A 25,250-nucleotide genomic window follows, 5' to 3' on the forward strand; every position below is an offset into this window, starting at 1 on the left:
TAAAAAAGTATAGTCATGCGATCTTGGCTCACTGCAGTGTCAGCCTCCCGGATTCCAGCAATTCTTCTGCCTCAGCCTCTCGAGTAGCTGGGATTACAGGCATGCATCACCACACCTGGCTAATTTGTTTTGTTTTGTATTTTTAGTAGAGATGGGTTTTACCATGTTGGCCAGGCTGGTCTTGAACTCCTGACCTCAAGTGATCCGCCCACCTTGACCTCCCAAAGTGCTGGAATTACAGGCGTGAGCCACCACACCTGGCCCACTTTTTCTTTTTTTAAAACAAACACAGGGTATAATGCTTGCCACAAAGTATAATAGAATTGCAATGTGACTGGCTGGTTTTTTTTTTTTTTAAGCTACTATTTATCGATCAATTGGTATGTGCTAGACTCTGTGCTGAATAACATTAGGCATTATCCTACTTAGTCCCTGGTCTTGTTTTTACCCTCATTTTTTACCGGTGAGGCAGCTGAGGCACAGAGAGGTTGTTACTTGCTCTGGGTCACACAGCTTAGTCATGGCCTCAGCCCAGAATCTGGCTCTGGAATGGGCAGAAAAGTGAGGAAAGGAGAGAGACGCCTGCTGTGGAAAGGGCAGGGCAAGGGGTCCAGCCAGGCACTTGATTCCACAGCAAGCCTAATGCACGGGGAGTTGTTTAGGCCTCAGATTTTCCCACCTGTAGAACGGCTGTCATCCAGGTCTCCTCCTGCCCCTGTTCTGGGACTCTAGGAGCCGCTTGCCCAACCCACAGATCAGCTTGCTTAAGCCCCAGAGGTTTGTGAGAAACCTGAACCAGAGATCTTTCTTAAAGGCCAGCTATGTGCTTGGCAGTTTGGGGTGGGAGAAGCAGGCTAAATAGGAAAGAGACAAGGAGCTGGCCTCTTGCTAAAAGCATGGCAGAAGCTCCTGAGTTATGCCATTGTTTAAATCATTATTCTCCACCAGAAACAGACGTGTAGGACACTGGTTGTTAAATTGAGAAGCTCAGGGTCTGCAGGATGGCAGGGCAGGTGCAGAGAACTCTCGAGCCTCTGAGAAGGTTGCCTAGGAAAAAAGAGGCAAGGGCTTGGCTTCCCCCAGAGCCTTGGACTGAGGTGGTAGATGCTGGGGGAGGCAGCATCTGCAACTCAACTCAGAGCCCAGCTGGCTGGTGTTCAGGGCACTGGGAGGGAGACAGAGCAAGATGTAGGGATCCCTATTTGCAAGCAGTGCAGAGACCTCTTCTTTCTAAGTTTTGCTTTGCTCAGTGCCGGAGGCCCAGGTGGCCAGGTGGGAACTCTGGCCTTGAGCCTCTCTCTCCTTTCTACCCGTGAGTAGAAAGTGCAGCCAGGCTGCTCACTTCCCTGCGTGAGCCTCAGCTTCCTTTATCTATAAACTACCAAAGTCTCTTCCACAATAAGAGTGTTGGAGAATAGGAAACTGTGTTTATAAACAGCTCAGCCCAGAATAAGTCCTCACAGATCTTAATATTAAACCGGGAGAGAGCAAAGGGAAATTTCATCAAGCTGTGGCATCGCTGGCACAGGACTGCATCTGGCTGCGTGTATGCCAAATCTGACCAGGTGATCTGCAGTTGGTTTCAGGAACGGCTGGCTCTGGCTGTCACCTCTGGAACACAGAGACAAGGAGAATATTTAGCTGGGCACCGGGGAGGCTTCATCCCAGAGCTACTGTATCAGTCAATTCTAATCACTTGTAGCTGTAATAACCAAAGAGGAAGCTCTTAAAATGGGGAATTATGTATCTCGGCTGCTGCAAAATAGCCCTGGGCCCAGTGCCAAGGAAAACAGCCCTTGTCGGCGGGTGCAGGGATGCCTGTGGAGGAGGACTCGCTCCTGAGCACTCACCGCGCAGTGGGGTGGCCAACTGTGTGTGCGTGGATGCTGGGGTGACTGGCCTAATTGCAAGTTTGCAGAGGTGCATGGAGATACTCCGGGGACTCCCTGGAGGGTGTCATCTGAGGTCAGACAGAGCCGCAGAGGGACAGTGGAGGCTAAGCTCCTAAGGGCTTGGATACATCATGGTCACTGTTACTCCCAGCTGAGTGACCTCAGGGCGTCTCTTGTCATCTTTGGGCCTTGCTGATCTCACCCTGGGGAAGATGAAGGCTTTATATGCCCCAAGGCCAGGTGTGGACTGGATAGTAGGGATAGCAGTAATAAGAGGAGATAGTCACAAGTCATAATAGTAGCTGCTGTGTGTGGAGTGTGTGCCATATCCTGTTTTAAGTACCTTCTGTGTACCCCCCTCATTTAACCCTCAAAACACTCCCACAGGGAGAGAGCAGTTACCCCATTTTACAGATGAGGACACTGAAGACTAGTGGGGTTGAGTGACTTGCCTGAGGTTACCTGTTTGGGAAGTGGCTTTCAGCTTCTGGGTTGAGGCTTATACTCCAGTCCCCATAGGGGCCAGGGTGCCTGGGGCAGCTCCCTGCCAGCTCCAACATTTCCTGTGGCTCCAACAGCCAGTGGGAAGGTTCAGAGGGGACTGAGCCTGGGCAGTAGGAGGGACTAAAGCAGTTCTGTGTGACCCATGTCCCAAAGAGAAGAGGAGAGGGAAGATGGGGCAGAGCGTCGGCAGGGGTGCGTGCTGGGACCTAGCGGGCCATGGTGAGGAGCCTGTGTTTTCTTCCAGGGGTGATCAAAGGGTTCGGGAGCATGAGGACCTGATTCTGCTTTTTAATCTGCCTTTAGCTGCTGCATTGAGAATAGATCGGGGCGGGCAGAGTAGCAGCAGGGAGACCTGTGAGAAGGCTGCCACAGATGCCAATGCAAGGACTGAGGGGCCTGTAGCTCATGGTTGCCATGGCAACCGAGAGATGTGGGTGGATGCCAGGAATGTACAGGCGGGTCTTGCTGGAATGGGCTTCTTCAGGGGCAGGGCTGCTGGCTGTGTGTTCTTCAAGGCAGGTGGACCTGTGACTGCAGCCCCTATAGGTGGAGAGGTGGGTGCACCTTAGAAATGAGGAGTAGGGAGACCCCCACCATGCCAGGCACGTGACAGGTCCCCCACTCTGCCCTGTTCAAAACCCCCATCCCCATCCGGGCTCAGCCCCAGGTGGTGGGACAATGGGGTCCTGAGTGTGGAAGGGGGCGGAGGCTTCATTTTGTAGGAAACCAGAGCCTAGAGCAAAGGGACTTGGGAAACCCCAGTTGCTCCTGTTCCATGTTTCTAGAGGGTTCTCTGAGTATTAGTGTGGCAAGTGGGTCTGTGTGCCCAGAGGGCCGAGCCAGGACTCTTAGGGTAGCCACAGTGAAGCAGACCCCAGCTCCTAGCGGGGATGGACTTGGCCCATCCCAGCTGCCAATGAAGTCATGAGCTTCTGGGTGAGGAGGCTCCAGGGTCATTTCCTGAGAAACACCTTCACTTGGAGGGAGTTGAGTCTCACATCCTCCAATTATGCGCCCACCGAGCCAGCCCACAATGGGCTGCCCTGATAACCATCGGGGGGCTGTGCGAGTCAATGCTGGAACAATGCTGGCCGGTAGGACTATTTTTACAGTAGCCATTGGCCTGTCGAACCCCGCGCCCGGCCCCGAGGGAGCAGGGCAGAGAAAGGCAGCACGGATGCTCTGGCAGACAGAGGAAGGGCTCCATGAGCTGCCCGGAGGCTTCAGGAAGCCTTTCTTGGTCTGTTGGCCGCCAGATAGTGAAACAATTGGGGTCCCCCACCCCAAGCCAGGGAGAGGAAGGAGGTGTGGGGGAAACGGGGGTTTTGTTGTGCTTTTGTGCCTCTGTTCCTCGAGCACAGCCCCCATGGGCCCAGCATCTGGGGCCAAGCCAGCACATCCCCTCTCCACACCCCAAGTCCTTAGGCAGCTTCTGCCTCACCCTGCCTGCAAGGTTCTGAGGCCAAGTGACTCGCCTGGTCACAGGATTGGTAAAGACAGGGTTTGCAGTTGTCACCAGCTGTCTGTGGATGCTACTCTGGGATCCACCTACCCAGCAGCTCTTGCCTGACACCCTACTGTGTGCCAGGCATGGTGCCTGGCTCTGGGACACAGTTGTGAGCGAGGCAGGTGCAGTCCTTTTCCCCAGAAGCCTCTATTCTAGTTGAGGAGATAGACGACAGGGAAGCAAGGAATTGAACAGGATACTTTCAGGTAGTGTTTGGTTCTCTGATGAGAAGACAAACTCAGATGCCCACTTGAGCTAGCCAGGCGAGTGTGTCCTGAGCCAGGTGGTGAGCTGGCCAGGATGTGGCCGTGTGACAAGGTGGTCACATCTGCTCCAGTCAGCGATCACCATGAGGAGTATGAGCTCGCTGTGGTCCAACCTTCCAATTTTTCAAGAGAACTTAGAATTCTTGACTTTTCTCTGAAATCTGATTATTTCAGTGTTGGCCACCAGTTTGATCATGAAGACAAACAAGTTGTGTCCTGGACTGCTTGGCTCTGAGTCAGCCACTTCTGCTGTCATCCTTTTTATTCTGCAGATGGGGAAACTGAGGCTCAGAGAGGGGCACGTAGGCCCAGTAGCTCTGGTTTTCACAGCTCATCCGTTTCCTGTGTCCCTCTGTTACGTTGTTATTTTGTGGGTCAGCTCTTGAAGGCAGGGGACCCAGCCTTGAGCTGTTTCCTCACGCTGTGGACTAGGACTCAGATGCTCTTGGTAACCCTTGTCTGTTCTCAGAGAGCCAGGGGCGTCCGCCTTCTGCACAGACGGCCGCCCTGGATGTGACTGTGGCCCTCGGGGCTGAGCTGCCAGGGTGAGTGAGCACTTGGGGACCTTAGGAAGTATAGAAAGAAGAGGCTCTGGCCTGGCTGGTGGCAGACCTTCCTCTAGACTGGGGGCCAAGCACAAGTGGGCTGAGGGTAACCATGAACAGCTCGGGGGCCTTAGAGATTTGGCCTTCTCTGGGGCCTCCCATTAGCCAAACCCAACAGGGAGCTGGAGAGCAAGGGAACCTGGCTTATAGGATCTACAGGGTCAGCCCCTGAAATCAGAGCAAGCCAGAGGACGGCTGGAGAAGGGTGGACAAGTGGGGATTAACAAGCACTCTTGCATAATCCTCACCAATGCAAATCCCTTTTTTTTTTCTGCTACAGATGTGACTGGTTAATAAATTGCAAATCTATTTCATAAACATCCATTCTCAATACTTGGATGGCAACCCATTCTCAAATATTGTTTCCATTCCAGCCTGAAACCCCATTCCTCGTTCATTTCCGTCTATCCGTTTTTTTAACTTGCAGTTATAAATGGTCATCTCTGTGGGCTGGACACTGTGTTAAAGCATTTGTGAAATAGGAACCTCCATTTTTTTTAATACAAATCCAAATTTAGAAAATAGTATCTGTTAATTTCTACAAACTGCTTGCAGGCTGTTATTTGGCAGATGCCTAGAATCGCCTGGGTGTGTTGTGAAACACAATGCTAGGGCCGGGGTGCAGGTTGAAGTATGACACTCAGATGACAAACATGGGGGCCCCTGGTGCTTCTCTTCAGCAGGTGCCCGGGGAATGGAACCTACTGATTTTGTGGGTTGCAAGTGTCCATAGCCTGAATCTTGAGGTCCCTGGTCCATGAAGGGGTCTGAATGACTCCCGATGTTGCTGTCAGAGCATTGGACAGACAGGGATGCCAGGCCGCTTGTTACAGACCTGGGCAGGTGGGAGCCGGCTGGTGGACGAGGAAGCAGAGATTGTGTCTGAGACACACAGGCGATCCCTCATCAGCTGCAGGATGCTTCTCTTTTGTCCCCCATAGAAAGCAAGGAGATGGCCACCAAGGAGAAGCTGCAGTGTCTGAAAGATTTCCACAAGGACATCCTGAAGCCCTCACCGGGGAAGAGCCCAGGCACGCGGCCTGAGGACGAGGCTGAGGGAAAACCTCCGCAGAGGGAGAAGTGGTCTAGCAAGATCGACTTTGTGCTCTCTGTGGCTGGCGGCTTCGTGGGCTTGGGCAACGTCTGGCGCTTCCCGTACCTCTGCTACAAGAATGGTGGAGGTGAGCTTGGGCCGGGCCACAGGGAAGCCCCTCCAGAACAAAGCGGCCTTGGAGCTGGAGGCTGGGACCGGAGTGTGGGTGGCCTTTCTGTGCCCTGCTTTCCCTGGCCCCCCCTTGACCTCCATGAGGTCAGCCTGCCATGCCCCTGCCAACCCCATCCTTAGAGACAGGGAATAAGCCCGACTGAGAATCAGGGTACTGTTCTGCATTACCTTGAGCAAGTCCCTCACCCTCTCTGATCCTCCAGTTTGCCATCTCCAAAGAGGCAGGACAAGGCCAGGCTCGTGTCTCCCAAGCCCCAGACGTTCACACACCTCCTTATCTGTCCCCCACGTCTACTTGCCTCTGACTGTTTCTTTATCTTTCCTTTAACATTCATGTTTGCTTTTCTAACTTTACCAAATGTACTCCAGAAAGCAAACTCTGTTTCCTGCTGTAAATGGAAAACTGGCACCATTTGTCATGCTCCAAAGGTATCCAGGAATAAAAAGTACAGTGAAGATATTTTTTAAATGTGATGACTGCGCTTGGTTGGGTTGATGAGTTGGTTGGTTTGGGTTTTTGGATTTTGGTTTGCTTTTGTTGTTGTGTTTTTGCCTGCTGAACGCTCTGAGCAGGAACCCTCTGACAGGTCTTCTGTGACGGGGTTGTGTTGAGGTCAGGCAGCACCTACTGATGCTTTCTTGCTGGTGCCATGACGAGCTTGAAGAGAACTGGATAGGGAGGAACTGCTCACTGTTGGTGACTGCTTGCTGTCAAAGGCTTGTGTGTCAGCGGAGATGGGCATGCCTTGTGCTGCCCACATTAGTAGAACCACCTTTTGGGGAATTCTCCCTTAGAGCCTGGTTTCTTAACCTTTTGTAGGTCTCAGGCCCCTTTGGGACTCTGATGAGTGTCCTAGACGCTCCCCAGAACAAAGCACATACACTAGACCCAAGTTGCCCACAGTTTCAAAGGGTTTATGGACCCGCTGAAGCCATTAGTGGACACCAGGTAGGATCCCCTGCCCCGATGCTTTGCCCCCCCGATTCTTCCCCTTGGTCCCACCCCCACTGGAGATGCCTACCCTCTGCCCCTTACCACCGCACCCTTGCTAGCTGGTGCTTCTCTGCCTCCTGTCCTGGGCAGGCCTGGGGAGGGTAGGTGAAGGCCCCAACAAAGACGCGACATTTGAGTGGGTCTTAGAGGCCAAGCAGTCCTTGTTCAGAGGGACAGATGTGGAGGAGACAGGCAGGCAGTAGGCATAGCTGACATGAAGGTTCCGAGGCTTGAAGTCCCTGATAGATTTGATGGTGAGAGGGAGGGCACATTGGAAAGGTAAAACCAGCTGGCCAGGTGGGCAGGGCCTGGAGCATATCCCACCAGGTCCAAGAGTTTGGCCTTGAGCCTCATGCCCCTCATGCATTCTCTCTGGTTCCATTCGCTGGGAGGGCTTGGGAGCCTTCTGCGTCAGCACTGCCATGGCCACAGTCTCACCCTTGCCCATTCTGCTCTCTGTAGGTGCGTTTCTCATACCGTATTTTATTTTCCTGTTTGGGAGCGGCCTGCCTGTGTTTTTCTTGGAGATCATCATAGGCCAGTATACCTCTGAAGGGGGCATCACCTGCTGGGAAAAGATCTGCCCCTTGTTCTCTGGTGAGTATGGGACAGAGGCCACTTGGGGCCTGGTGCTCATCAGTTCCACACATTTTTATCGAGCACTTATTGTCTGCCAGGTCCATTGGATCCTCATGCACATCACTTAGCTCTGTGCCTGACAGAAGATAGCAGCCAGTACAGTACCAGTGTGATGCAGATGCTGCTGCCTGGGAGTACGGGGAAAGGAGATGTGGCAAGTGCCTAGCATGCAGTAGCTACTCAGTCAGGCCCAGCATGCCCACTTCCCTAGGTTGTTGCATAGAGAAGCCTGCAGCTGCTCTGTTCACAGTAGCAAAGACATGGAATCAGCCTAGGTGCCCATCAGTGGTGGACTGGATAAAGAAAATGTGGTGCATATATACCATGGAAGACTATGCAGCCGTAAAGAATAGCAATATGGCCTTTGCAGCAACATGGATACAGCTGAAGGTTGTTATCCTAAGTGAACTGATGCAGAAACAGAAAATCAAATACCACGTATTCTTGCTTATAAGTGGAAACTCAACCTTGGGTATACAGGGACATAAAGATGGAAGCAACAGACACTGGGGACTCCAAAAGGGGTGGGGAACAAGGGCTGAGAAACTATCTATTGCATACTATGTTCACTATTTGGGTGACGGGAATCGATGGAAGTGCAAACCTCAGTTTCATGCAATATACTCCTGTCACAAACCTGCACCTGTACCCCCTGAATCTAAACAAGAAAAAAAGAGAAGCCTGTAGCTGCTTGGCAGTAGAGTGCAGCAGATAAGCATTGAGGTTCAGGAGGCTTTCTGTCTGGGTTCAGGTCCCATTAACTCCCCTTGATGGTTTTGTGACTTTGAGAAGGTCACTTTGTACTTCAATTTTCTCATCTGTGAAATAGAAATATAGTTGTATGCTTACTTCACAGGGTTGCTATGAAGACAAAATGACATAGCCACATAGAAGTGCTTTGTACACGGTCAGCATCAAATGAATGGTGGCTTCATTAGTCCCGTGTTTAGTACTTAGTATGCATACAAAATAATCCCTGTTATGATTTAATTGGCAGAGATGGGAACATATGTGAGTCTCTTTATTCGGTCATCCACATAAATCCATTTATCCTTAAGCCTTTCTTCCATTAAACCACTCAGTAATTAGACTATCCATCCATTTTCCATTCATCTACCCATCTATTCATCCTTCCATTAATCTACTCAACCTTCTAGCCAACCACTATCCATACATCCATCTAACAAACTGATTATCTACGCAACAAATGAGTATCTATCCATCAATCCAACACTCCCCAATGTAGCTATTTATCCATTCATCTGGCCATTCATTCAATCATTCAACTGTTCATCTGTTCATTCATCCATCTATTTGTCTCATCCATTCAGCTATACATCCATCCATCCATCCAAACATCCAGCCATCCAATCAACCATCCTCTTTATTATCTTATCTTTTCATCCATCCGTTTGTCTATCCATCTAGCCATCCATTCATTGTTTTATCCCCCCACCCCCTGCCATCCATCCCATTTATCTAACCATCTGTTGTTTCACCTTTCCATTCCCCCAGCCATCCATTCACCCGATAAATATTTGGTGGTCACTGTTGAAGGGCCTCTTGTGGCCTGGGGCCTGGGGATACCATGGCCTTCCAGTTGAGTATGTGGCCATGGTGGGTCTGGCCTCCCTTGTGATGTTTACTCATCTCATTTGCCCAACCTGCAGGTATTGGCTATGCCTCCATTGTAATTGTGTCCCTCCTGAATGTCTACTACATCGTCATCCTGGCCTGGGCCACATACTACCTGTTCCAGTCCTTCCAGAAGGAGCTGCCATGGGCACACTGCAACCACAGCTGGAACACACCTCACTGCATGGAGGACACCATGCGCAAGAACAAGAGTGTCTGGATCACCATCAGCTCCACCAACTTCACCTCCCCTGTCATCGAGTTCTGGGAGTAAGGCCACCTCATTGAAGCAAGGAGGAGGACATGGGTGGGGCAGAGAGGATGGCCCACTTCCTTATCTCCTCCCCTGGGATGCAGGAGCCACTGTCTTTAGGGGATTGGAAGGAGGGTGCAGATCTGGAGAGAAATTTATGCTTTTGGCCATAGACAGACCTGGAATCCCAGTTCTGCCACTTACTGGCTGTTTGACCTGAGGCAAGTCACTCCTCCTTTCTAAGCCTCAGTTTCTTTACCTGTCAGATAAAAAGAATGAATCATAACTACCCTGATAGGATCCCTGTGAGGCAGGTATGCATACTTATATTGTCTAAAAATGACACAGTTTTCTTAATGTATTTTAGAAAAAATATATTCTCTGTTATTGCACAGAGAAAAATGCATATATGAAGCTGAAGTAGTTAAGTGAAAAGTGAGTAAGTAGGTAGAGTGAAAAAGATACATCAGTTAGCTTTTGCTACGTAACAACCATCCCCAAACTTGGCGGCTTTAAACAACAACCATTTATTTAGCTCTTGATTGTTCTACTTGTTGTCAGTTTGAGCTGAGCTTGGCTGGGCAGTTCTTCCAGTCTTGGGCTCCTTCATGTGTCTGTAGGCAACTGTAGGTCCTCCGGGTAGCTTTTCTGGGGTTTCGCTGGCTGGTGGCTGGGGTGGGAGGGGCAACTGGTCCGTGTGGTTTCATCACCCAGCAGGCTAGTCTGGGCTTGTCACCAGCCACTAAGCAAGCACTCTAGGAACAAGAGACGGCCAGTCCCCGAAACCCAAGTGCTTTTCAAGCCTCTGTCTATATCATTTTTGTTCACGTGCCCTTGGCCAAAGAAAGCCACAAGACAAACCCAGATTCAAGAGGTGGAGGAAATAAATTCTGTCTCTTCATGAGAGGAGTGAAGAACGGTAGTCAGTAACTACAGGGAGGATACAGAGGACAAACATTAGAAAGGCAGGATGTGGAGTCCTGATTTTGGGGAACTCTTGAGTGAGCTGATGTGTGGAGAAAGTCTTCTAACATAGTGCTTAGAGGCTGATCAAAAATAGGCTAGTGCATCATTTCCTTCTTCTTCATAAGCCAGCCTTGGAGCTTAGCACTCAAGTGCAGCCCCTTGACCCTGGAAATAAGTGAGATGAGGCCTTGCGTGAAGGTTGTGAGTCAGGGCAGGGGTGCTGTTAAGGAAGATGGTGGTTCTGAATCATCATGAGATAACAGTCCCTGTCTTTTGTGTGTAGTTTTGCCATTTTCAAGGTGTCTTACCCACCTCTTAGGAGCTGGCCCAGGAATGGGCCAGAGAAGAGGGAGCGGCCTGCCGACTGGCCCCAGCCATGCTTTGGGGTTGGGGCTGGGACATCCTTGGCAAAGAAGGGGTCGGTTGCCCTCACTGGTGTGGAATCCTTACTTGGGCGGTCTATGTCACTGTTGCTGCTCCAGGCCTTCAGTGTATGCTCAGGGCAGGTCCTTAGGCCCGCTGTCACTGGGGGTTCCTCTTGTTTGTATATTTTCCACTTACAAATAAAAGGGACATTGGAAGCACAATCATTGCCCCTCAGTTCCCCGCCCCCTGGGGAGCTGAGTTCACAGACAAAGAAAGGCTGGCACTTCCTTTTTCTCACTTGAATGGGGTCCAAGGCACAGCCTTGTCCTTTCTCTGCTGTTCTTGGCGTAGCCTGAAAACCGGGCCTGCCCTACTCCTGGACACTGGCACTCAGCCAGTTACTAGGGCGTTTGCTGGGACCTCCTTGCCTCAGACATTGACTGGCCTGCCTGTGTTTGAACCCTCACTCTGCCACTTCTAGCTTAGGCAGGTGTGTCCCACTCTCTGGGCCATGGTATCCTCACCTGCGCCTGGGGAGATGGCAGTGTTGCCCTCCCAAGGTGGTAGGATGACCCTGACTGCATGAGATCCTGGGTGACCAACCCTGAGAATCCATTATTATTATTATTACTGTTACTTTGTTTTTGAGACAGAGTCTCGCTCTGTTGCCACGCTGGAATGCAGTGGCGTGACCTCGGCTCACTGCAAACTTTGACTCCCTGGTTCAAGTGATTCTCCTGCGTCAGCCTCCCGAGTAGCTGGGATTACAGGAATGCGCCACCATGTCTGGCTAATTTTTGTATTTTTAGTAGAGATGGGGTTTCACCATGTTGGCCAGGATGGTCTCCATCACTTGACCTCATGATCCGTCTGCCTCAGCCTCCCAAAGTGCTGGGATTACAGGCGTGAGCCACCGTGCCTGGCCAGAATCCCTTATTATTTATCAGGTGCCCTCATAGTGCACCAAACTACCCTCAGGGCAGTTTCTTTAAGTGTTATGAACTTAAATAATCACCCCCTATTGTAAAGGGGCCATCCTCTTCTGGACTCTGCTTGTCTCACTGTTGTCTGGGACCCAGGGGCCTTAGAGAAGGAACACATGGGAGCAATGTGAGGTCCTCAGGGTGGCCAGTTCTCACTCACACCTTCCAGAGGGACTGGGCCCTCGGGGGTATTCTGGGACCCTTGCCTTACAGAATCTCCATTGTGAGCACCCCAGCTCCATTTTCTGGCCTGGAAGACACTGAGACAGTGTTTATCTTTGGAGAGTATCTGGTTCTGCAGCCACCTTCCCAAGCTTCTGCATGATCCAGATAGATTTGCTCTGTCCAAAGAGCCCTGGCTGCCAGCTTGGTACTCACCTCCTGCTCCGGCTCTCACACCTCTCCTACCCCTGCACCCCCAGCCCCAGATTCCAGCAGAGCTTTGTGAGACCACCTGAACATTCGCAAATAACTTGCCCTCTTTCTAGAACCCTGGGGAAGATTGAGGGCCATGGAGCAAGAGCCTGGAAAGCAGGCTTAGGCAAGATCAGCACTGCCTCCTGTGACCTGCCTTTACAGCACAGGCCGAGGCCAGAGAGCTACACCAGGGAACAGCTCAGTTCCAGCCCTGAGCCGGGTGCCAAGGGCAGGAAAGACCTGGCCTCCTGCCTTCAAGAGCCTTCTCTTTTCTTGGCATGCAATGGTAGAAAGGCAAGAGAACCAGTGGGGAATAGGTGACTCCCATGAGCATAGTACTAGGAACTTGCCCCTGTCATTTCATTCAGTCTCTGCAGAGGCTTTCCAAGTGGGGGAAATATCTAGGCATCATCCAAAACTCTTTTTCCTACCTCAAATCCCACATCCAATTCACACATCCTCTTGGCTCCCCCTTCAGAGTATACCTAGAATCTGAGCACTGTCGCAATGCACTGTCACCCCCGTGGGACCCCCATCACTCTCCTGGACACCAGCACTGGCCTCTTGGATCTCTCTGTGCCTTATCCTTGCACCTCTGTAACCAATTCTGAATCCAACCTGTTATTTTGCAGCTCAGAACCCTCTCATGGCTTTTCCCATGCTATGATCTCACCCTGACAGAAAGGACTGAGACTATTTCAACACAGCAAGTGCCCACTGGGTGCTGAATCTCCTCGTTAGTTCCATGTCTGCATTCACCTGTGTGGAGCAGCAAATCACTACCTCTCTCTGGCTCACTTCCCCATCTGCAGATGGAGGAGCATGTGAACTGGGCTTTGATGGATGAGTAGAAGCTCACTAGGCAGAAAAGGAGAATGACAAGACAGTCTAGGTAGGAGGAACAGCCCATGCAGAGTCAGCGTGCTGAAAGCACATAAGTATTTGGGATGGTTCGGCTAGAGCATAGGATGCACAGGTGAGGGCCAGGTAGGGCCAGGGAGAAGGGTCAAAGCCTTGGATGTTAGGCGGGTACATTTGAACTTCGTTCTCTTGGAGGAGAAACCATGGAAGGTATATGAGAAGGGAGGTGGTGTGACTGAATTGAATGTGATTTTTGTGATTCCTTAGGGAACACACTGGTGGGAAAGAGAGGCTGGATGTATATGGGGCCTCAGAGGCCTCAGCCTTCAGCAGGTCTGGGTTCCCTTTGGGGTGAAACTTATCTGAATCCCCCTGAAGATAGCCACCAACCCTGCAGCGTCTGGCTCTGAGGTTTCTCTCAAGTGAATCTTGTCGGAGTTTTTTGCGCGTTGCTGTCTGGGAGCCGGTTGGGCGGCAGAGCAGTGAGGATACCCTCGAAGGTTGGTCTTGGTGGCCCTCAAGCTGAAGCCCAGGCCCAGCCATTGCTTCCTTCCACTTCTCTTACATGCGTCAGATGCATAGGTCCCTGGCCTGTCCTTTCCTTCAGCAGGTGCTGCTGGCAGGTGCTCAGGAGTCTCTGGAAGTCAGGGGTACGAGGCACCGGGGGAGCGGAGCTATCTCCTGGCTTCTGGGCAGGGAAGGTCCCTATTGACCCTCCCGGCCAGCCCCTCCTCCCTCTGTTTTCACAGAGGAGAAAGCAGAGCAGCAATGGGTGACATTCCCCTTTCCTTGTCAGGAGAGACACAGCCCAACTCTGGCTCCCACACATCCCAGCTGCACGACCTTAAGGCAGTGACCTCACCTCTTCTCTGTAAACAGAAGTAGCGTGGTCCCAATGACTCACAGCCTGGCTTGAGCGTTATGGAGCTAAGACCAGGGATGCACTTTGCAGGGGGCCATGGGACACTGACGATGCAAGAATGGCAGTGCCCTGCCCGAGGTCACACACGCAGCTAGAAGGAGCAAAGCTTCCAGCCCTGGCATTCAGCACTGCATCCTGCCTCCAGCTAACCTTTTGTTCGTGTCCCTACCAGCCACCAGCCCAGAGCCCAGGCCAGGCCTGGGAGCCCAAGTCCATGGTCACAGGTCACATTGTGCCACGTGTGTGTCTCCCCACTCCCAGGTTACTTGTGGGGTCTTCTCTCAGCCTGAACCCCTATGCCCACCCTGTGTGCAGTGCTAAGCCATCATTCTCAGTAGGAGCCAGTGAGCTGCACTTTCCCAGATCCTCATGAGAAGCCACCGGGGCCCCAGAGACAGTCATTTCACGCTGGCTTTATGATTGAGTGCCGAGTTGCTCTGGGATGGGGAAGCAGAGCTTTTGTCCCCCTGCTGCTCCTTGCTGTCTGGGGTCACCTCTGTCCCAAGGTTGCGCTGGAGGACAGGCAGGGCCAGACCTGGCCAGATGCCCTCCATCAGGCTGGAGCCGTGCCCTCCTCCTAGGCTCCTCCAGAGCCCCCCGGGAGCTCGGCACGTATCATTAGACTTTATTAGAATCAAAGAAAGGAGTCATATTTGCAAACAAGGCCTGCTCAGCCAATCTTCCCCTGCAGCTGTCGGAAGGAGGAGGCGGTGGAGAAAGGCTACACGGCCCCATGCTCTGGGCGGACGGGCCCTTTTATAATTGTTGCCTCTGCCAGTCTCCAGGGGAGAACCATGGCCAATAAATGGCTGGCCTGCAGTCAAAAGGAAACGATTTGGCCTGCTAGGAGGACGTATTTACATCTCTGAGTGCCGGCTGGACGGCAGCAGGGCGGCCGACTCAAAACAGACGTCCAGGCAATTCTTTTTTGGATCCCACCCTGGAGTGAATCATTACTATTCTTGGACAAGAATGCAGCTTACCTCGGAGTCTCCTCCCTCTGCATGAGAGAAATGAGGAAGCTGGGGATGCTGGGGCCCTTGCCAAGGTCAGCACCAGGCCCAGCACATGAGGTGGCTGGTCCCCAGGGTGGCATCAGAAAAAAGGAACCAGATCCAGGGTTGATTTCTATCTGAGTGATTTCGGGTGCATTCCTGAACCTGTCTGAGCCTCAGTTTCCCCATCAACCAAATGGGTATAATTAATTTATTCAACTAATGTCCGCTGAACACTTATTACATGCCAAGCACTGTTCAGTGATCAAGACATAGACCCTGCCTTCTTGGGACTGACATTTTAATGGGACAGACAGACATTAAATAGATAGCACATATAAAATTATAGTATAAAAGCAGTAAGTGATCAGAAACAGGCCCTGGGCAGGGGAAGAAGAGTGACCAGGGATATTTTTTACAGAGGGTGGCCAGGAACAGCTGCCCTGGGGATGTTGCCTTTGAACAGAGACCTAAAGGAAAGGGACGAGGAAGCTTTGGAACAAGTGAGCGAGGGAAGCAGTTAGGTCCGAGTCCTTAAGGCAGGATCGCGTTCGACCTGTTCAGGGAATGTCCCAGACAGCAGCTAGGGTGGCTGAAGGAGGAGGAAGTGATGGTGCAGTCTGGGGGATGAGGGTAGGGCTTGAGCGCCCGCACCCCCAGCCTGCCCAGAACACTTCCCCTTTACACCCGTTGACCTGTGTGATTACTAATTGGCACCCACTCATTCTTAAAAGTGTCTGAGTCTGAATGGCAAGGTCAGGCGAGCTGTGTTGGCTGTGGAGTGGGAGCCTCTGGAGGATGTGGAGCAGAGGAGGGATGTGGCCTGCCATAGGTATTAATAGATTCCCTCTGACTTGTGGGGGGCAGGAGTGGAGGGAGGATGAAGAGGCTGCTGGAAATCATCCTGGGGGTGTCAGGGGCCTGGACAGGGGCAGAGACAGTGTGCTGGGAGAGCTGTGTTAACACTGTAGGGAGCCTGTGCAGCTTCCTCCTGGGGTGCTTAGGAGGCACAGGTGAGTGGCAGTGCACCATGGCGTTCCCCCGGCATGGCACTCTACAGTTTGCTGAGCACGCCCTCACCACTGGGTAGGGATTGGCTGGATCCTGATCGACTGCTCTCTGGCTGGGAAGACTCTGGAAGTCAGACACGGAAGGGACTGTGGAGGGGCCCGCCCGAGATTCAGCCGGCATGGCTGCCCGAGATATCTTTGGAAAGAATGTCAGTTGCTCTGGCCCTGAGCCTGTGTCAGGCTGTGTTGTGACAAATCCTGATTGATGAGATACATTCACATGGCCCGTTATAAAGCTTTTCAAGAATTTAAAATAACTTTTATAAAGGTGATATGTGCACATTAAAAACATTGAAGTAGTGCAAAACTACATTGCAAAGTGCATCCCCCTCCCCCACACAGGCAGCAACTGCCACCAGCTTCTTGTGTGTCCTGCCAAAAATAGTATGTGTGTATTCAAGTACAAATGTGTCTCTGTCTCCCTCCCTCTTTACACAGTAGGGAGCATGTCTCATGCACTGTTCTTCACCTTGCTTCCCTTCCTGCATTTTGTCTCCAGGACCTAGCTCCTTAGTAGGACGCAGAACCTTCCCATTGTTTTACACCGAGCCTTGTGTTCCAGTGTGTGCCTGCTTCACAGTTTACAAGCTCCTCTTAATGGACATTTGAGTCCTTTCCAACCTTTCACTCTACAGACAGCACTGCTTGGGGTGGGTACTGTGTCTCTGGCCACCCGTGCAGGTGTAACTATAGAAGATAATCCTGGGAATGGAATTGCCTGGTCAAAGCAAACATCCCTGGATGCCACCATGAGATCCTGCAAAGGGACTACCACCAGCAATGGAGAAGCAGGCGGAGGACTCATTTTCTTTGTTGTAGACTGCATAGCTGGTCAGCTGCCCCGAACAAGCCAGTGTGGCAGCCTCCCATCAGTATTGGGCACCACTGGTTTGCCCAGGATGGTGGTGGGAGAAAGGCAGATGCTGTTGGGTCAGCTGGCCACAGGCTGGGTATGGTCACAATCGGGGCTCCACGGTATTAAGCTTCTCAGCCAGCTCGTCCTGAAGAATCAAAGGAAAGGCTGTCTTGTGGCTGGACATCTCAGCAGCATATAAAGCCCTTGTCCTTGGGATGTTCAGGGTCTGGTGGGCAAGACAGACATTTCCCCAGCGTGGGACAGGACAGCAGAAGACAGACGGGGGCTCTACAGTGAGTCTTCCAGAACCTCAGGGAGGCTTCCTCTGAGACCAAGGAGAGTGCACCTGGAGGGCCTGGGAGACGGTGGAAAGGTGCTCTTCCTCCTCTCCTGGTGCTGCCCATTCACAAGGAAGTCTTGGGCCACTGCCCAGCCTGCCCTGGCTTTCATTGAAGGTGCTGAGCCCTGCAGAATGAGGAAAGGCTTTTTGTTTTAAAGCCATGGCAGGCGCCAGATCCACATGCTTGGCAGGGCCCCAGCTGGGATGGGTTGGCTGCCAGCCTGCCCTATAGAGATGCCCCCTGCCCCAAGGTGCCAGGTGATCCCAGCATATAGCAGAGGACTGAAGAGATTGTTTTTAAAATTTAGGCTCTGTTTTCTCTTAAAATCACGTCAACACTGTAGTGGAGTAGAGAGAGCACTGGTTTTGGAGTCACTCAGGAGTGGGCTTGGGGTGGCAGCTCTGTGTTACCTGCTGGCTCTGTGACCATGGGCAAGTGGACCCTCCAAGCCTTGATTTTCCCCATCTGTAAAATGAAGTGAATGGCCTCTACTCCTTGGATCAGATGAGATAAACTGAAAAGGCCTTGGAAAGCAGTTGGTTGCTGGTGACTTTTATTTAGTCCGTCAGCATTATCAGAATGACATTATCAGGTGCCAGGGGGAGCCCACTGATATCACTGTGACCAGCAAGGAAAGGGCAAAGAAAGGCTGTCCCTTCTTATGGCTGTTAGTGGGAGTATTTCACGGATTGGTCCTACAGCGACATGTGAACTTGCTGTCCTCCCAGTTGAGTCCGCTCATTCACTTATTCACTCAACACGTCTTTATTGAGCTTCTCCAATGGGCCAGGTGCTGTTCTAGGTGCTGGGAACACAGCAGTGAACTAAAGAAAGGCCTTACTTGAATGCCAGTTGAGAAGGGAATATTGGATTTATTCAAAGTCCTTATGTTGAAGCTTCTCTAGAAAAAAAAAAATGATAAAGGGTCTAGCCCAGTGTGTGTTCTGAGAACCAGAGCCCTGACTGTGGGGGTAATCCCACGGACTGGCTGAAAGCTTGGGATGTTCCAGAATGCTTTCCCAAGAGCATCCTGGGTGGGAGCTGTTATTCCCATTTTACAAAAGGGGAAACTGAGGCAAAGAGTCACACTTCACTCCCTGCCCCTCCTGCATGGGAATGTGACCTTCAGGCAGGGAGCTGACTCCCATTAGAAGGAAACTCAGCTTCTTCCAGGGGTTCGCAACACCCTGGAGCGTGGTGTGGCCAGCAGCCTGTGCTGGACAGGTAACCTGCGAGGCCCAGTGGGCAGGGCCGATGTCCCTGTGCTCAGTGTAGCTGTCCTCGATCACTGTTACAGCAGCCAGAGCTCTGGGACCATGGATGCCACTTCTGGCATCAAGTTTCATGGCCTGGGCTGTCAGTACCCTGCACCGCCCTGGCCTGCTTTCAGGTGCTGTCGTCCACAAGAATGTCTGTGAGTAGGTGCTTGTGTGCCTGTTTAGCAGGACAGCAGGAATCAGCTCGGATTGGCGGGAAGCTTAGGTCTGGACTCCAAAGACCCATGCTCTTGCCGTGTCGTCCTGGGCAGGGTTGGTGGCTGTCCGGTGCCAGTTATCCTTCAAACCATTTACCTGCCTCTCTCTGAGACCCTCAAAACCCTGGCAGGGCAGGGGAGGAAACCAGCGCTGCTTAGGTGCTGGCCATTGCCTGAAGCTTCCCTGGGCATCTGAACACCACAGTTACATCTGCAAAGGTTTATCAAGTGCTAGCTGCATCCCAGACCCTGAATTTAGGATCTTGTGTGACTTACATTTTAGTGAGAGATCCAGGTTACACAGGGGTGAATAAAATAACAAGGGAGAATGTTGGGGGAGGGCAACATTTTACAGATGAGGAGCCGGCGGTCTGGGAAAGTTGGCTAACTTCCTTCTGTCAGTGACGGAACGAACAGTAGAGCTGAGAATTGAACCTAGTGTTTGGCACACTGAAGAAGGTTCTGCTGAAGTCCCAGCAGAAAATCAGTGCCCATTTCACAGATGAGGAAACTGAGGCTCAGGGGTTCCTTAACTTGCCTGAGGCCAGACTGAGTTGAACCTGATTTTGCCTGAATCTGGAGTCTGAGTCCATCCTTTTCTTTGCAACAATTCTGTCTCAAGACAAATGGGGATTCCTGGGTTTGGAAAGGTGAGGTGACATGTAAATGCAGCGCCTCAGGTGGGATTTGACCCCCAGCCTGTTAATGTCTGGGCCTTGGCTCTCTCTACTCCGGGGCCAGGCCCCTTACTGACTTCTGGCTCTGTGTTTGCTTCAAGGCGCAACGTGCTGAGCTTGTCCCCTGGAATCGACCACCCAGGCTCTCTGAAATGGGACCTCGCTCTCTGCCTTCTTTTAGTCTGGCTAGTGTGTTTCTTCTGCATCTGGAAGGGCGTCAGGTCCACTGGGAAGGTAAGTTGGACTTCTGTCCCTCCCCTGACTCCTGGAGAGCTGTGCCAGGCTGGCCCTCTCCCCCACTTCCTCCCTGCAATTAGCCACGCCCCAGGAGGGAGGTGGCCGGTGGTGGTATGCTGATAAGCCAGCCCTCTGGAAAAAAGTGAAACCCAGGTGTGTAGTGTTTGTCCGTTTCATGGTGTCAGTGCTCCCACCATATCTGCTTTCAAGCTGCTGACGGTTTAAAGACCAGCTCACAGAATTCCTGAATACTGAAGAGTCAGGCTCTCTGGAGCCTACACAACCTAGCCCCACCCACCACAGCTTTCTCATCTCAAGGTGTTGGCAGTCAGTGCAGATGGTAGCAGATAGCTAGTGTTGGACTTCTAATAAATAGGTTAGCTGGTAACAGGAGGTTAGCCAGCAACCGTGGTAAGAGCCATTAGCCACAGCATGGACCCTCGCTTTGCAGAGGGGGCCACGAGCATTCCCATTAGCATTGCGGGGAGCTTCGTGGGCCTGCCCCACACCTACAAACTCAGACTGTGTTGTAACCTTACCCCCAGATAATCCAAACGCACTTTATGGATTGAGAGGCACTGGCTTAGATTTTAGCTGCTAAATCAGATTAACGGAGTTATCTTATAACTAACATTTCAGCCGGCACCTCCAGTGTTAGTTGTTCAGGAAAGTGTTAGCTGATTATTAAATCATCCACTCATGGCCAAGATGTTAGCTGTTAACCAAAGTATTATTCATAACTAGAGTGTTTGCTGCTGATTAACATGTCACATAGTGACTAGGATGTTAGTGATTAACAAATGTAAAATGTTAGCTTGTAATTTTTAGGTTTTAGGTATAACTGATAGATTAGCAATAGCTTGTAATTTTAAGGGTTTAGGTATAACTGATATATTAGCAATAGTGAAAATGTTAACCAATAACTGAAACGTTACCTGTTACTAACTAGAGCCGACTGTTCCCTAATAACCTAGACACTGGCTGTTGTCATGGCTATGCTGATGCCAAAGGCTGGTCCAGGGGTCTGTTGTGATCACAGGTGTAAGCCTGAACCCAGGGCCCTAAGCTATCAAGAACAAAGGCATTTGCTCATCTGCCTTTAGATGGTGCCCTCTCAACGCTTTCCCCAGTGACTCACATCCCAAAAAAGGGAACATCTCTTTAAGATCAAAAAAACCCCAAAAGTCAAAGGAAGTGTCTTAAGGTAGCATTCCAGATGGAGCTGTGAGCAGTGACCTTAGCTGCCCCAGCCACAAAGTGGAACTGAGGGTTGAGGAATGTGCTCTGCCTGGATAAAGAGCCCCCAAAGAGGCGAAATCCCAGATTTGTAGAGATTCAAGTAATTACTCCAGTCACTTACCCTTGCAAGACCTGGGACTCCAGGGTTGCAAGAGGTAGAATGATGGTGATCCTGTGTACCCCTCTCCAACACACACAGTGCCCTCTGCTTGTTTCTTGGGGCAGAACCACCCTGCCATCCTGAAGCCCGGGGTGGAAAGGAAGCAGTCCAGGCCTTGAACACCTGCCCCTGCACACCAGTGAGCACGGTCCTGCCCGGAACAGGCAGGAGCAGGGGACATGGGTATTTCCTGCACCTCCTTGGAGAGCGCCCTCACTGTGCTACCCCGGTGCTCCATCTTACAAACACACCATTTTATTCCTTTCTTTAAACAATGAGAAAACTCAGGCTTAGGGAGGTCAAGTGACTTATCCAAGGTCACTTCCTCCTCTCTGAGCCTCAGTTTCCTCCTCTATAAAATAAGTGATAGTAAGGGTTAAAATGAGGTGTGTTAAACACCTGGCATAATGCTTGGCACAGACGGTTCTGTAAATGCTAATTTCCTTCTTTTTTTTTTTTTTTTAAATTTGAGGCAGGGTCTGCCTCTTTTGCCCAGGCTGAAATGCAGTGGCTTGATCTCAGCTCACTTTCTGGGCTCAAGCCATCCTCAAACCATCCTCCCACCTCAGCCTCTTGAGTAGCTGGGACCACAGGCACACGCCACCATGCCCTTCTTCACTCTGCCTCACTTTCCTCACACAGAAGTGAGGAAGTTTCTGTGAGCACTGGTCCTCAGCAGTGCTGGAGACATCATCACTTACTTATGCACTAGTATTTTTTGAGCCTCTACCATGTGCCAGGTGCTTTGTAGAAACAGCACTGGGAGACATGCAGTGGTTCACAAAACAGACACAAATTCCTGTGCTCCAGGAGCTGATGGCCTGGCAGGAAGAGTCAGGTTGTAACAAGGTGAATGCGAAAAATGAGTCAAATGGGGATGCGAGCTATGGGAAAAGGTCAAACAGAGGACAATGGGGAGTGTTGGGAGCAATTTTAAATAGGGTGGCCAGGCAAGGCCTACCAAGAAAGTGACTCTAGGCAAGGATGTGAAGGAAGTGAAGGGCTGAGCCAGGTGAGTATATGGAGGGGAAAATCTCCAGGTAGAAGGGACAGCCTGTGCAAAGGCCCTGAGGTGTGTTTGACCCAGACCCTTGGGGAGCACCCAGTCTGATGGAGGAGGCTGATGTCCGCCAGGGACAGTGAGCAACTTTTGAGCCATAATGCAGAACACAGGAGAGCAGTGTCAAAGCCAGAAGAGAGGGCACCAGGCTGCAGCTGTGGCCGAGCAAAGACTTGACCTTCCCGGGGTCCTCCCATGTCATCCTTAGCAACAACCTCCTTCGTGGGGTGGCTCTAGGCCTCCCAAGGGTGGGCGTGATTCCCAGAACAATAGCAGAGCCTGGGCCAGGCCAGAGAAGCCAAGACAAACACAGTCAGGCTCTGTGGACTTCCTCAAGCCCCATGGCTGAGAGGCTGACTGCTCGCTGGCCATGGCTTCCAGCCCTGGCCACAGACCAGGTTTGTGGCTGACGTGGGGGCTGGGCCCACGGGCAGCAGACGGACCTCATCCTGCCAAGGCCCTGCTCTCGTGTCTAGTCCAGCAAGGAGGAGTAGGAGGGTAATGGAGGGAGAGCCCCAGCCTGAAAGGCTCAGGATCTGAGTTCAAATCACTTTGCCTCTCTAGGTTGCAGTTTCCTTTTTTGTAATTTTCACTATTCCAGGGGTTCAAAACTAGGCTGCCATTAGTCCGTTCAACAAATGGTGATAATGGTGGCGAAAGCGCAGTAGCCCGTGAGTGCCGGGTAGCGTTCTCAGTGCTGCTGGGTAGCTCATTGAATCCTCCTCATGTTTTGGAGTATGTGTGGTTATTAGTCCCATTGTACAGATGGGGAAACTCAGGTTCAGGGAGGCTTATTACCTTGCCCAGCATCACACAGCTTGTCAGTGGCTCTGCTGGGATTTGGACCCAGGCAGCCCCACTCCCGACATGGGTGCCCCACACTCTTCCACCTCCTGTGCCCACCCCCATGCCAGCCTGAGGATGCCATAAGTAGGGCATGTGCCAGGCATGTCCCTGCTGTCACAGAGTGGGGTCTGGGAAGGGGGCAGAGATCCAGACACGCACATAGGAAGTGCAAGCCCTGCAGATGCACGGGGAGGAGGCCCTGGAGTGAGCACGGATGTTCACTGAGGCTGGGGCTCTTCGCTGTTGGCCTCTGGAACAGCTCTTTTTTGCCTGGTTAAAAGCAAAGCGGGCGAAGTCAGAGCCACATCCTTTTAGCTCTGGATCCCCCAAACTGCATGACTTTGGATAAGGCACTTTCACTTTCTCAGCCTCACCTTCCCCTTATGTGAAATGAGTTAGTGAAGCCCCTCACCAACAGCCCGGGTGCTGAGGACCCTCGGGGCCTGCCTAGAATCTCTGGGATCAATGGTGAGCCCCGCTGCCCAGACCCTTACCTCCCAAAGGATGCCCAGCTCCCCCTGCTGCTGCTGCCCAGACCTTACTTCCCAAAGATGCCCGGCTCCCCCTGCTGCTCAGCCACCCTCTTTTCTACTGCCCAGAGGGAATGGAGAAAGTTGTCCTTGCAAGTTTTCCCGGACAACTGGGCCACAGGGCTTTTGGGTCTAGGGCTCAGAGGAGCCACGAAGGTTCACCAGCAAGAGTGGAAAAATACCATGTCCCACGGCAAGGCCTGCTGGGCACCACCAGAGGCCCCGGCAGCGGCGGGCACCAGCCTCTCCCTTGGGGATCCCGGGGAAGCCACGGAAAAGTTGAAAGCATGGCTCTCAGGGGCTTGTCCTCGGAGCAGCAGATTCTGCAAAGCAAGAGTGGCTTTCAAACCTGCTGCTGTAAACCAAAACCCATCTGAGTCAGGGGGCTCAATCAGCTTAGAGGTTTATTTTGCCAAGTTTGAAGATGTGCCCAGGAAAAAGAGACACGAGCCACAGTCGGGTCTGTGGCCTGCACTTTTTCCAAAGAGGGTTTTGAGAACCTCAGTATATAAAGGGGAGGCCCAGAGAAGTAGCTCACACCTGTAATCCCAGCACTTGGGGGGCAGAGGAGGGCAGATTGCTTAAGTTCAGGAGTTCAAGACCAACCTGGTCAACATGGCGAAACCCTGTCTCTACTAAAATGTACAAATATTAGCTGGGCATGGTGGCGCATACCTGTATCCCAGCTACTCAGGAGGCTGAGGTAGGAGGATCTCTTAGGCCCGGGAAGTTGAGACTGCAGTGAGCTTTGATTGCACCATTGCACTCTAGCGTGGGCGACAGAGACCGTGTCTCAAAAAAAAAAAAAAAAAACGTAAGGGGAAACAGCAGGAGGGGACAGAGGAATAGGTAATTCAGATAGTTATGCATGGTGTCTCTCAGCAAATCTGCATTTTCCATAGGGTAGAGAACACACACATTTTCCACAGGGTAGGGTGCACACACGGTGGAGGAAGGAGACACATGCCTGGACGTGTGGGCAGATGGCTAATTTCTTGTCGCTTTGTCCCGTACCTGTGAAGATGAGCTGTGAGTTTACATTGTCAGGGTGAGGGAGGCTGCCTGGGGAGATATGTGGCCTGTATCTCACAGCTCTCTGCTGAAGAACAGAAGGCAGGCCGGTTTTGTGTGTGTGTGTGTGTGTGTGTGTGTGTGTGTGTGTGTGTGTGTGTGTGAGACTCAGTTCCCAAGCTTAACTTTTTCCTTCTGCATAGTGAGTTTGGGGTCCTGAGATTTTATTTTCCCTTCACATGGCTGACATGGTGTGACCAGGATTTGGGGAGGAACAATGACACACATCCCAAAGGTGTGGGGACCTGACACCAGCTGGCCTGGATCCATCCCGCATCTGCCACCACTAACTCTGTGATTCCAGGCAGGTGCCCCCACCTCTCTGGGCAGTCTCCTCATCTAGAAAATGCAGGTGAGGCTGGTGCCTGGCTCTTCTCAGTTGTCTGAGGATTAAATTAGTTGGAACTCATGAAGCTCTTAGCTGAGTGCCCCGTACAAAATCTGCACTGCGTAAGTGCTTGTTAAATAAACTAACTAGGGGAAAACAAGAAAAGCCACCTCCACACCCCTGTCCCTGACACAAAGCCCTCTGGCCACAGAGGCTTTGGCCCAGTGGAGGCCTGGCTGGCTTTGAAGTGGCCGCCCTCTGGAGACCCCTGCGGGGCTGCTGTCAGCAGCTATTGTTCGCCAGCCCGGGTGTGGCCCACAAAGGGCCCCAG

At 51.8% G+C, this 25,250-nt stretch overlaps 1 protein-coding gene across 1 annotated transcript in view; it reads left to right on the top strand.

The window, feature by feature from the left end:
- SLC6A6 (solute carrier family 6 (neurotransmitter transporter), member 6) overlaps positions 1 to 25,250 on the top strand; it is a 56,063-nt gene that overhangs the window by 5,174 nt on the left and 25,639 nt on the right. Inside the window, exons 2-5 of the mRNA XM_011950672.1 lie at positions 5,716 to 5,955; positions 7,456 to 7,590; positions 9,303 to 9,537; positions 19,550 to 19,682. Of these exons, the coding sequence (XP_011806062.1) occupies positions 5,716 to 5,955; positions 7,456 to 7,590; positions 9,303 to 9,537; positions 19,550 to 19,682 (743 nt within the window). The remainder of the gene's footprint in view (positions 1 to 5,715; positions 5,956 to 7,455; positions 7,591 to 9,302; positions 9,538 to 19,549; positions 19,683 to 25,250) is intronic.

This window comes from Colobus angolensis, unplaced genomic scaffold (genome assembly GCF_000951035.1).
Source record: "Colobus angolensis palliatus isolate OR3802 unplaced genomic scaffold, Cang.pa_1.0 Scaffold31, whole genome shotgun sequence".
NCBI lineage: Eukaryota > Metazoa > Chordata > Mammalia > Primates > Cercopithecidae > Colobus > Colobus angolensis.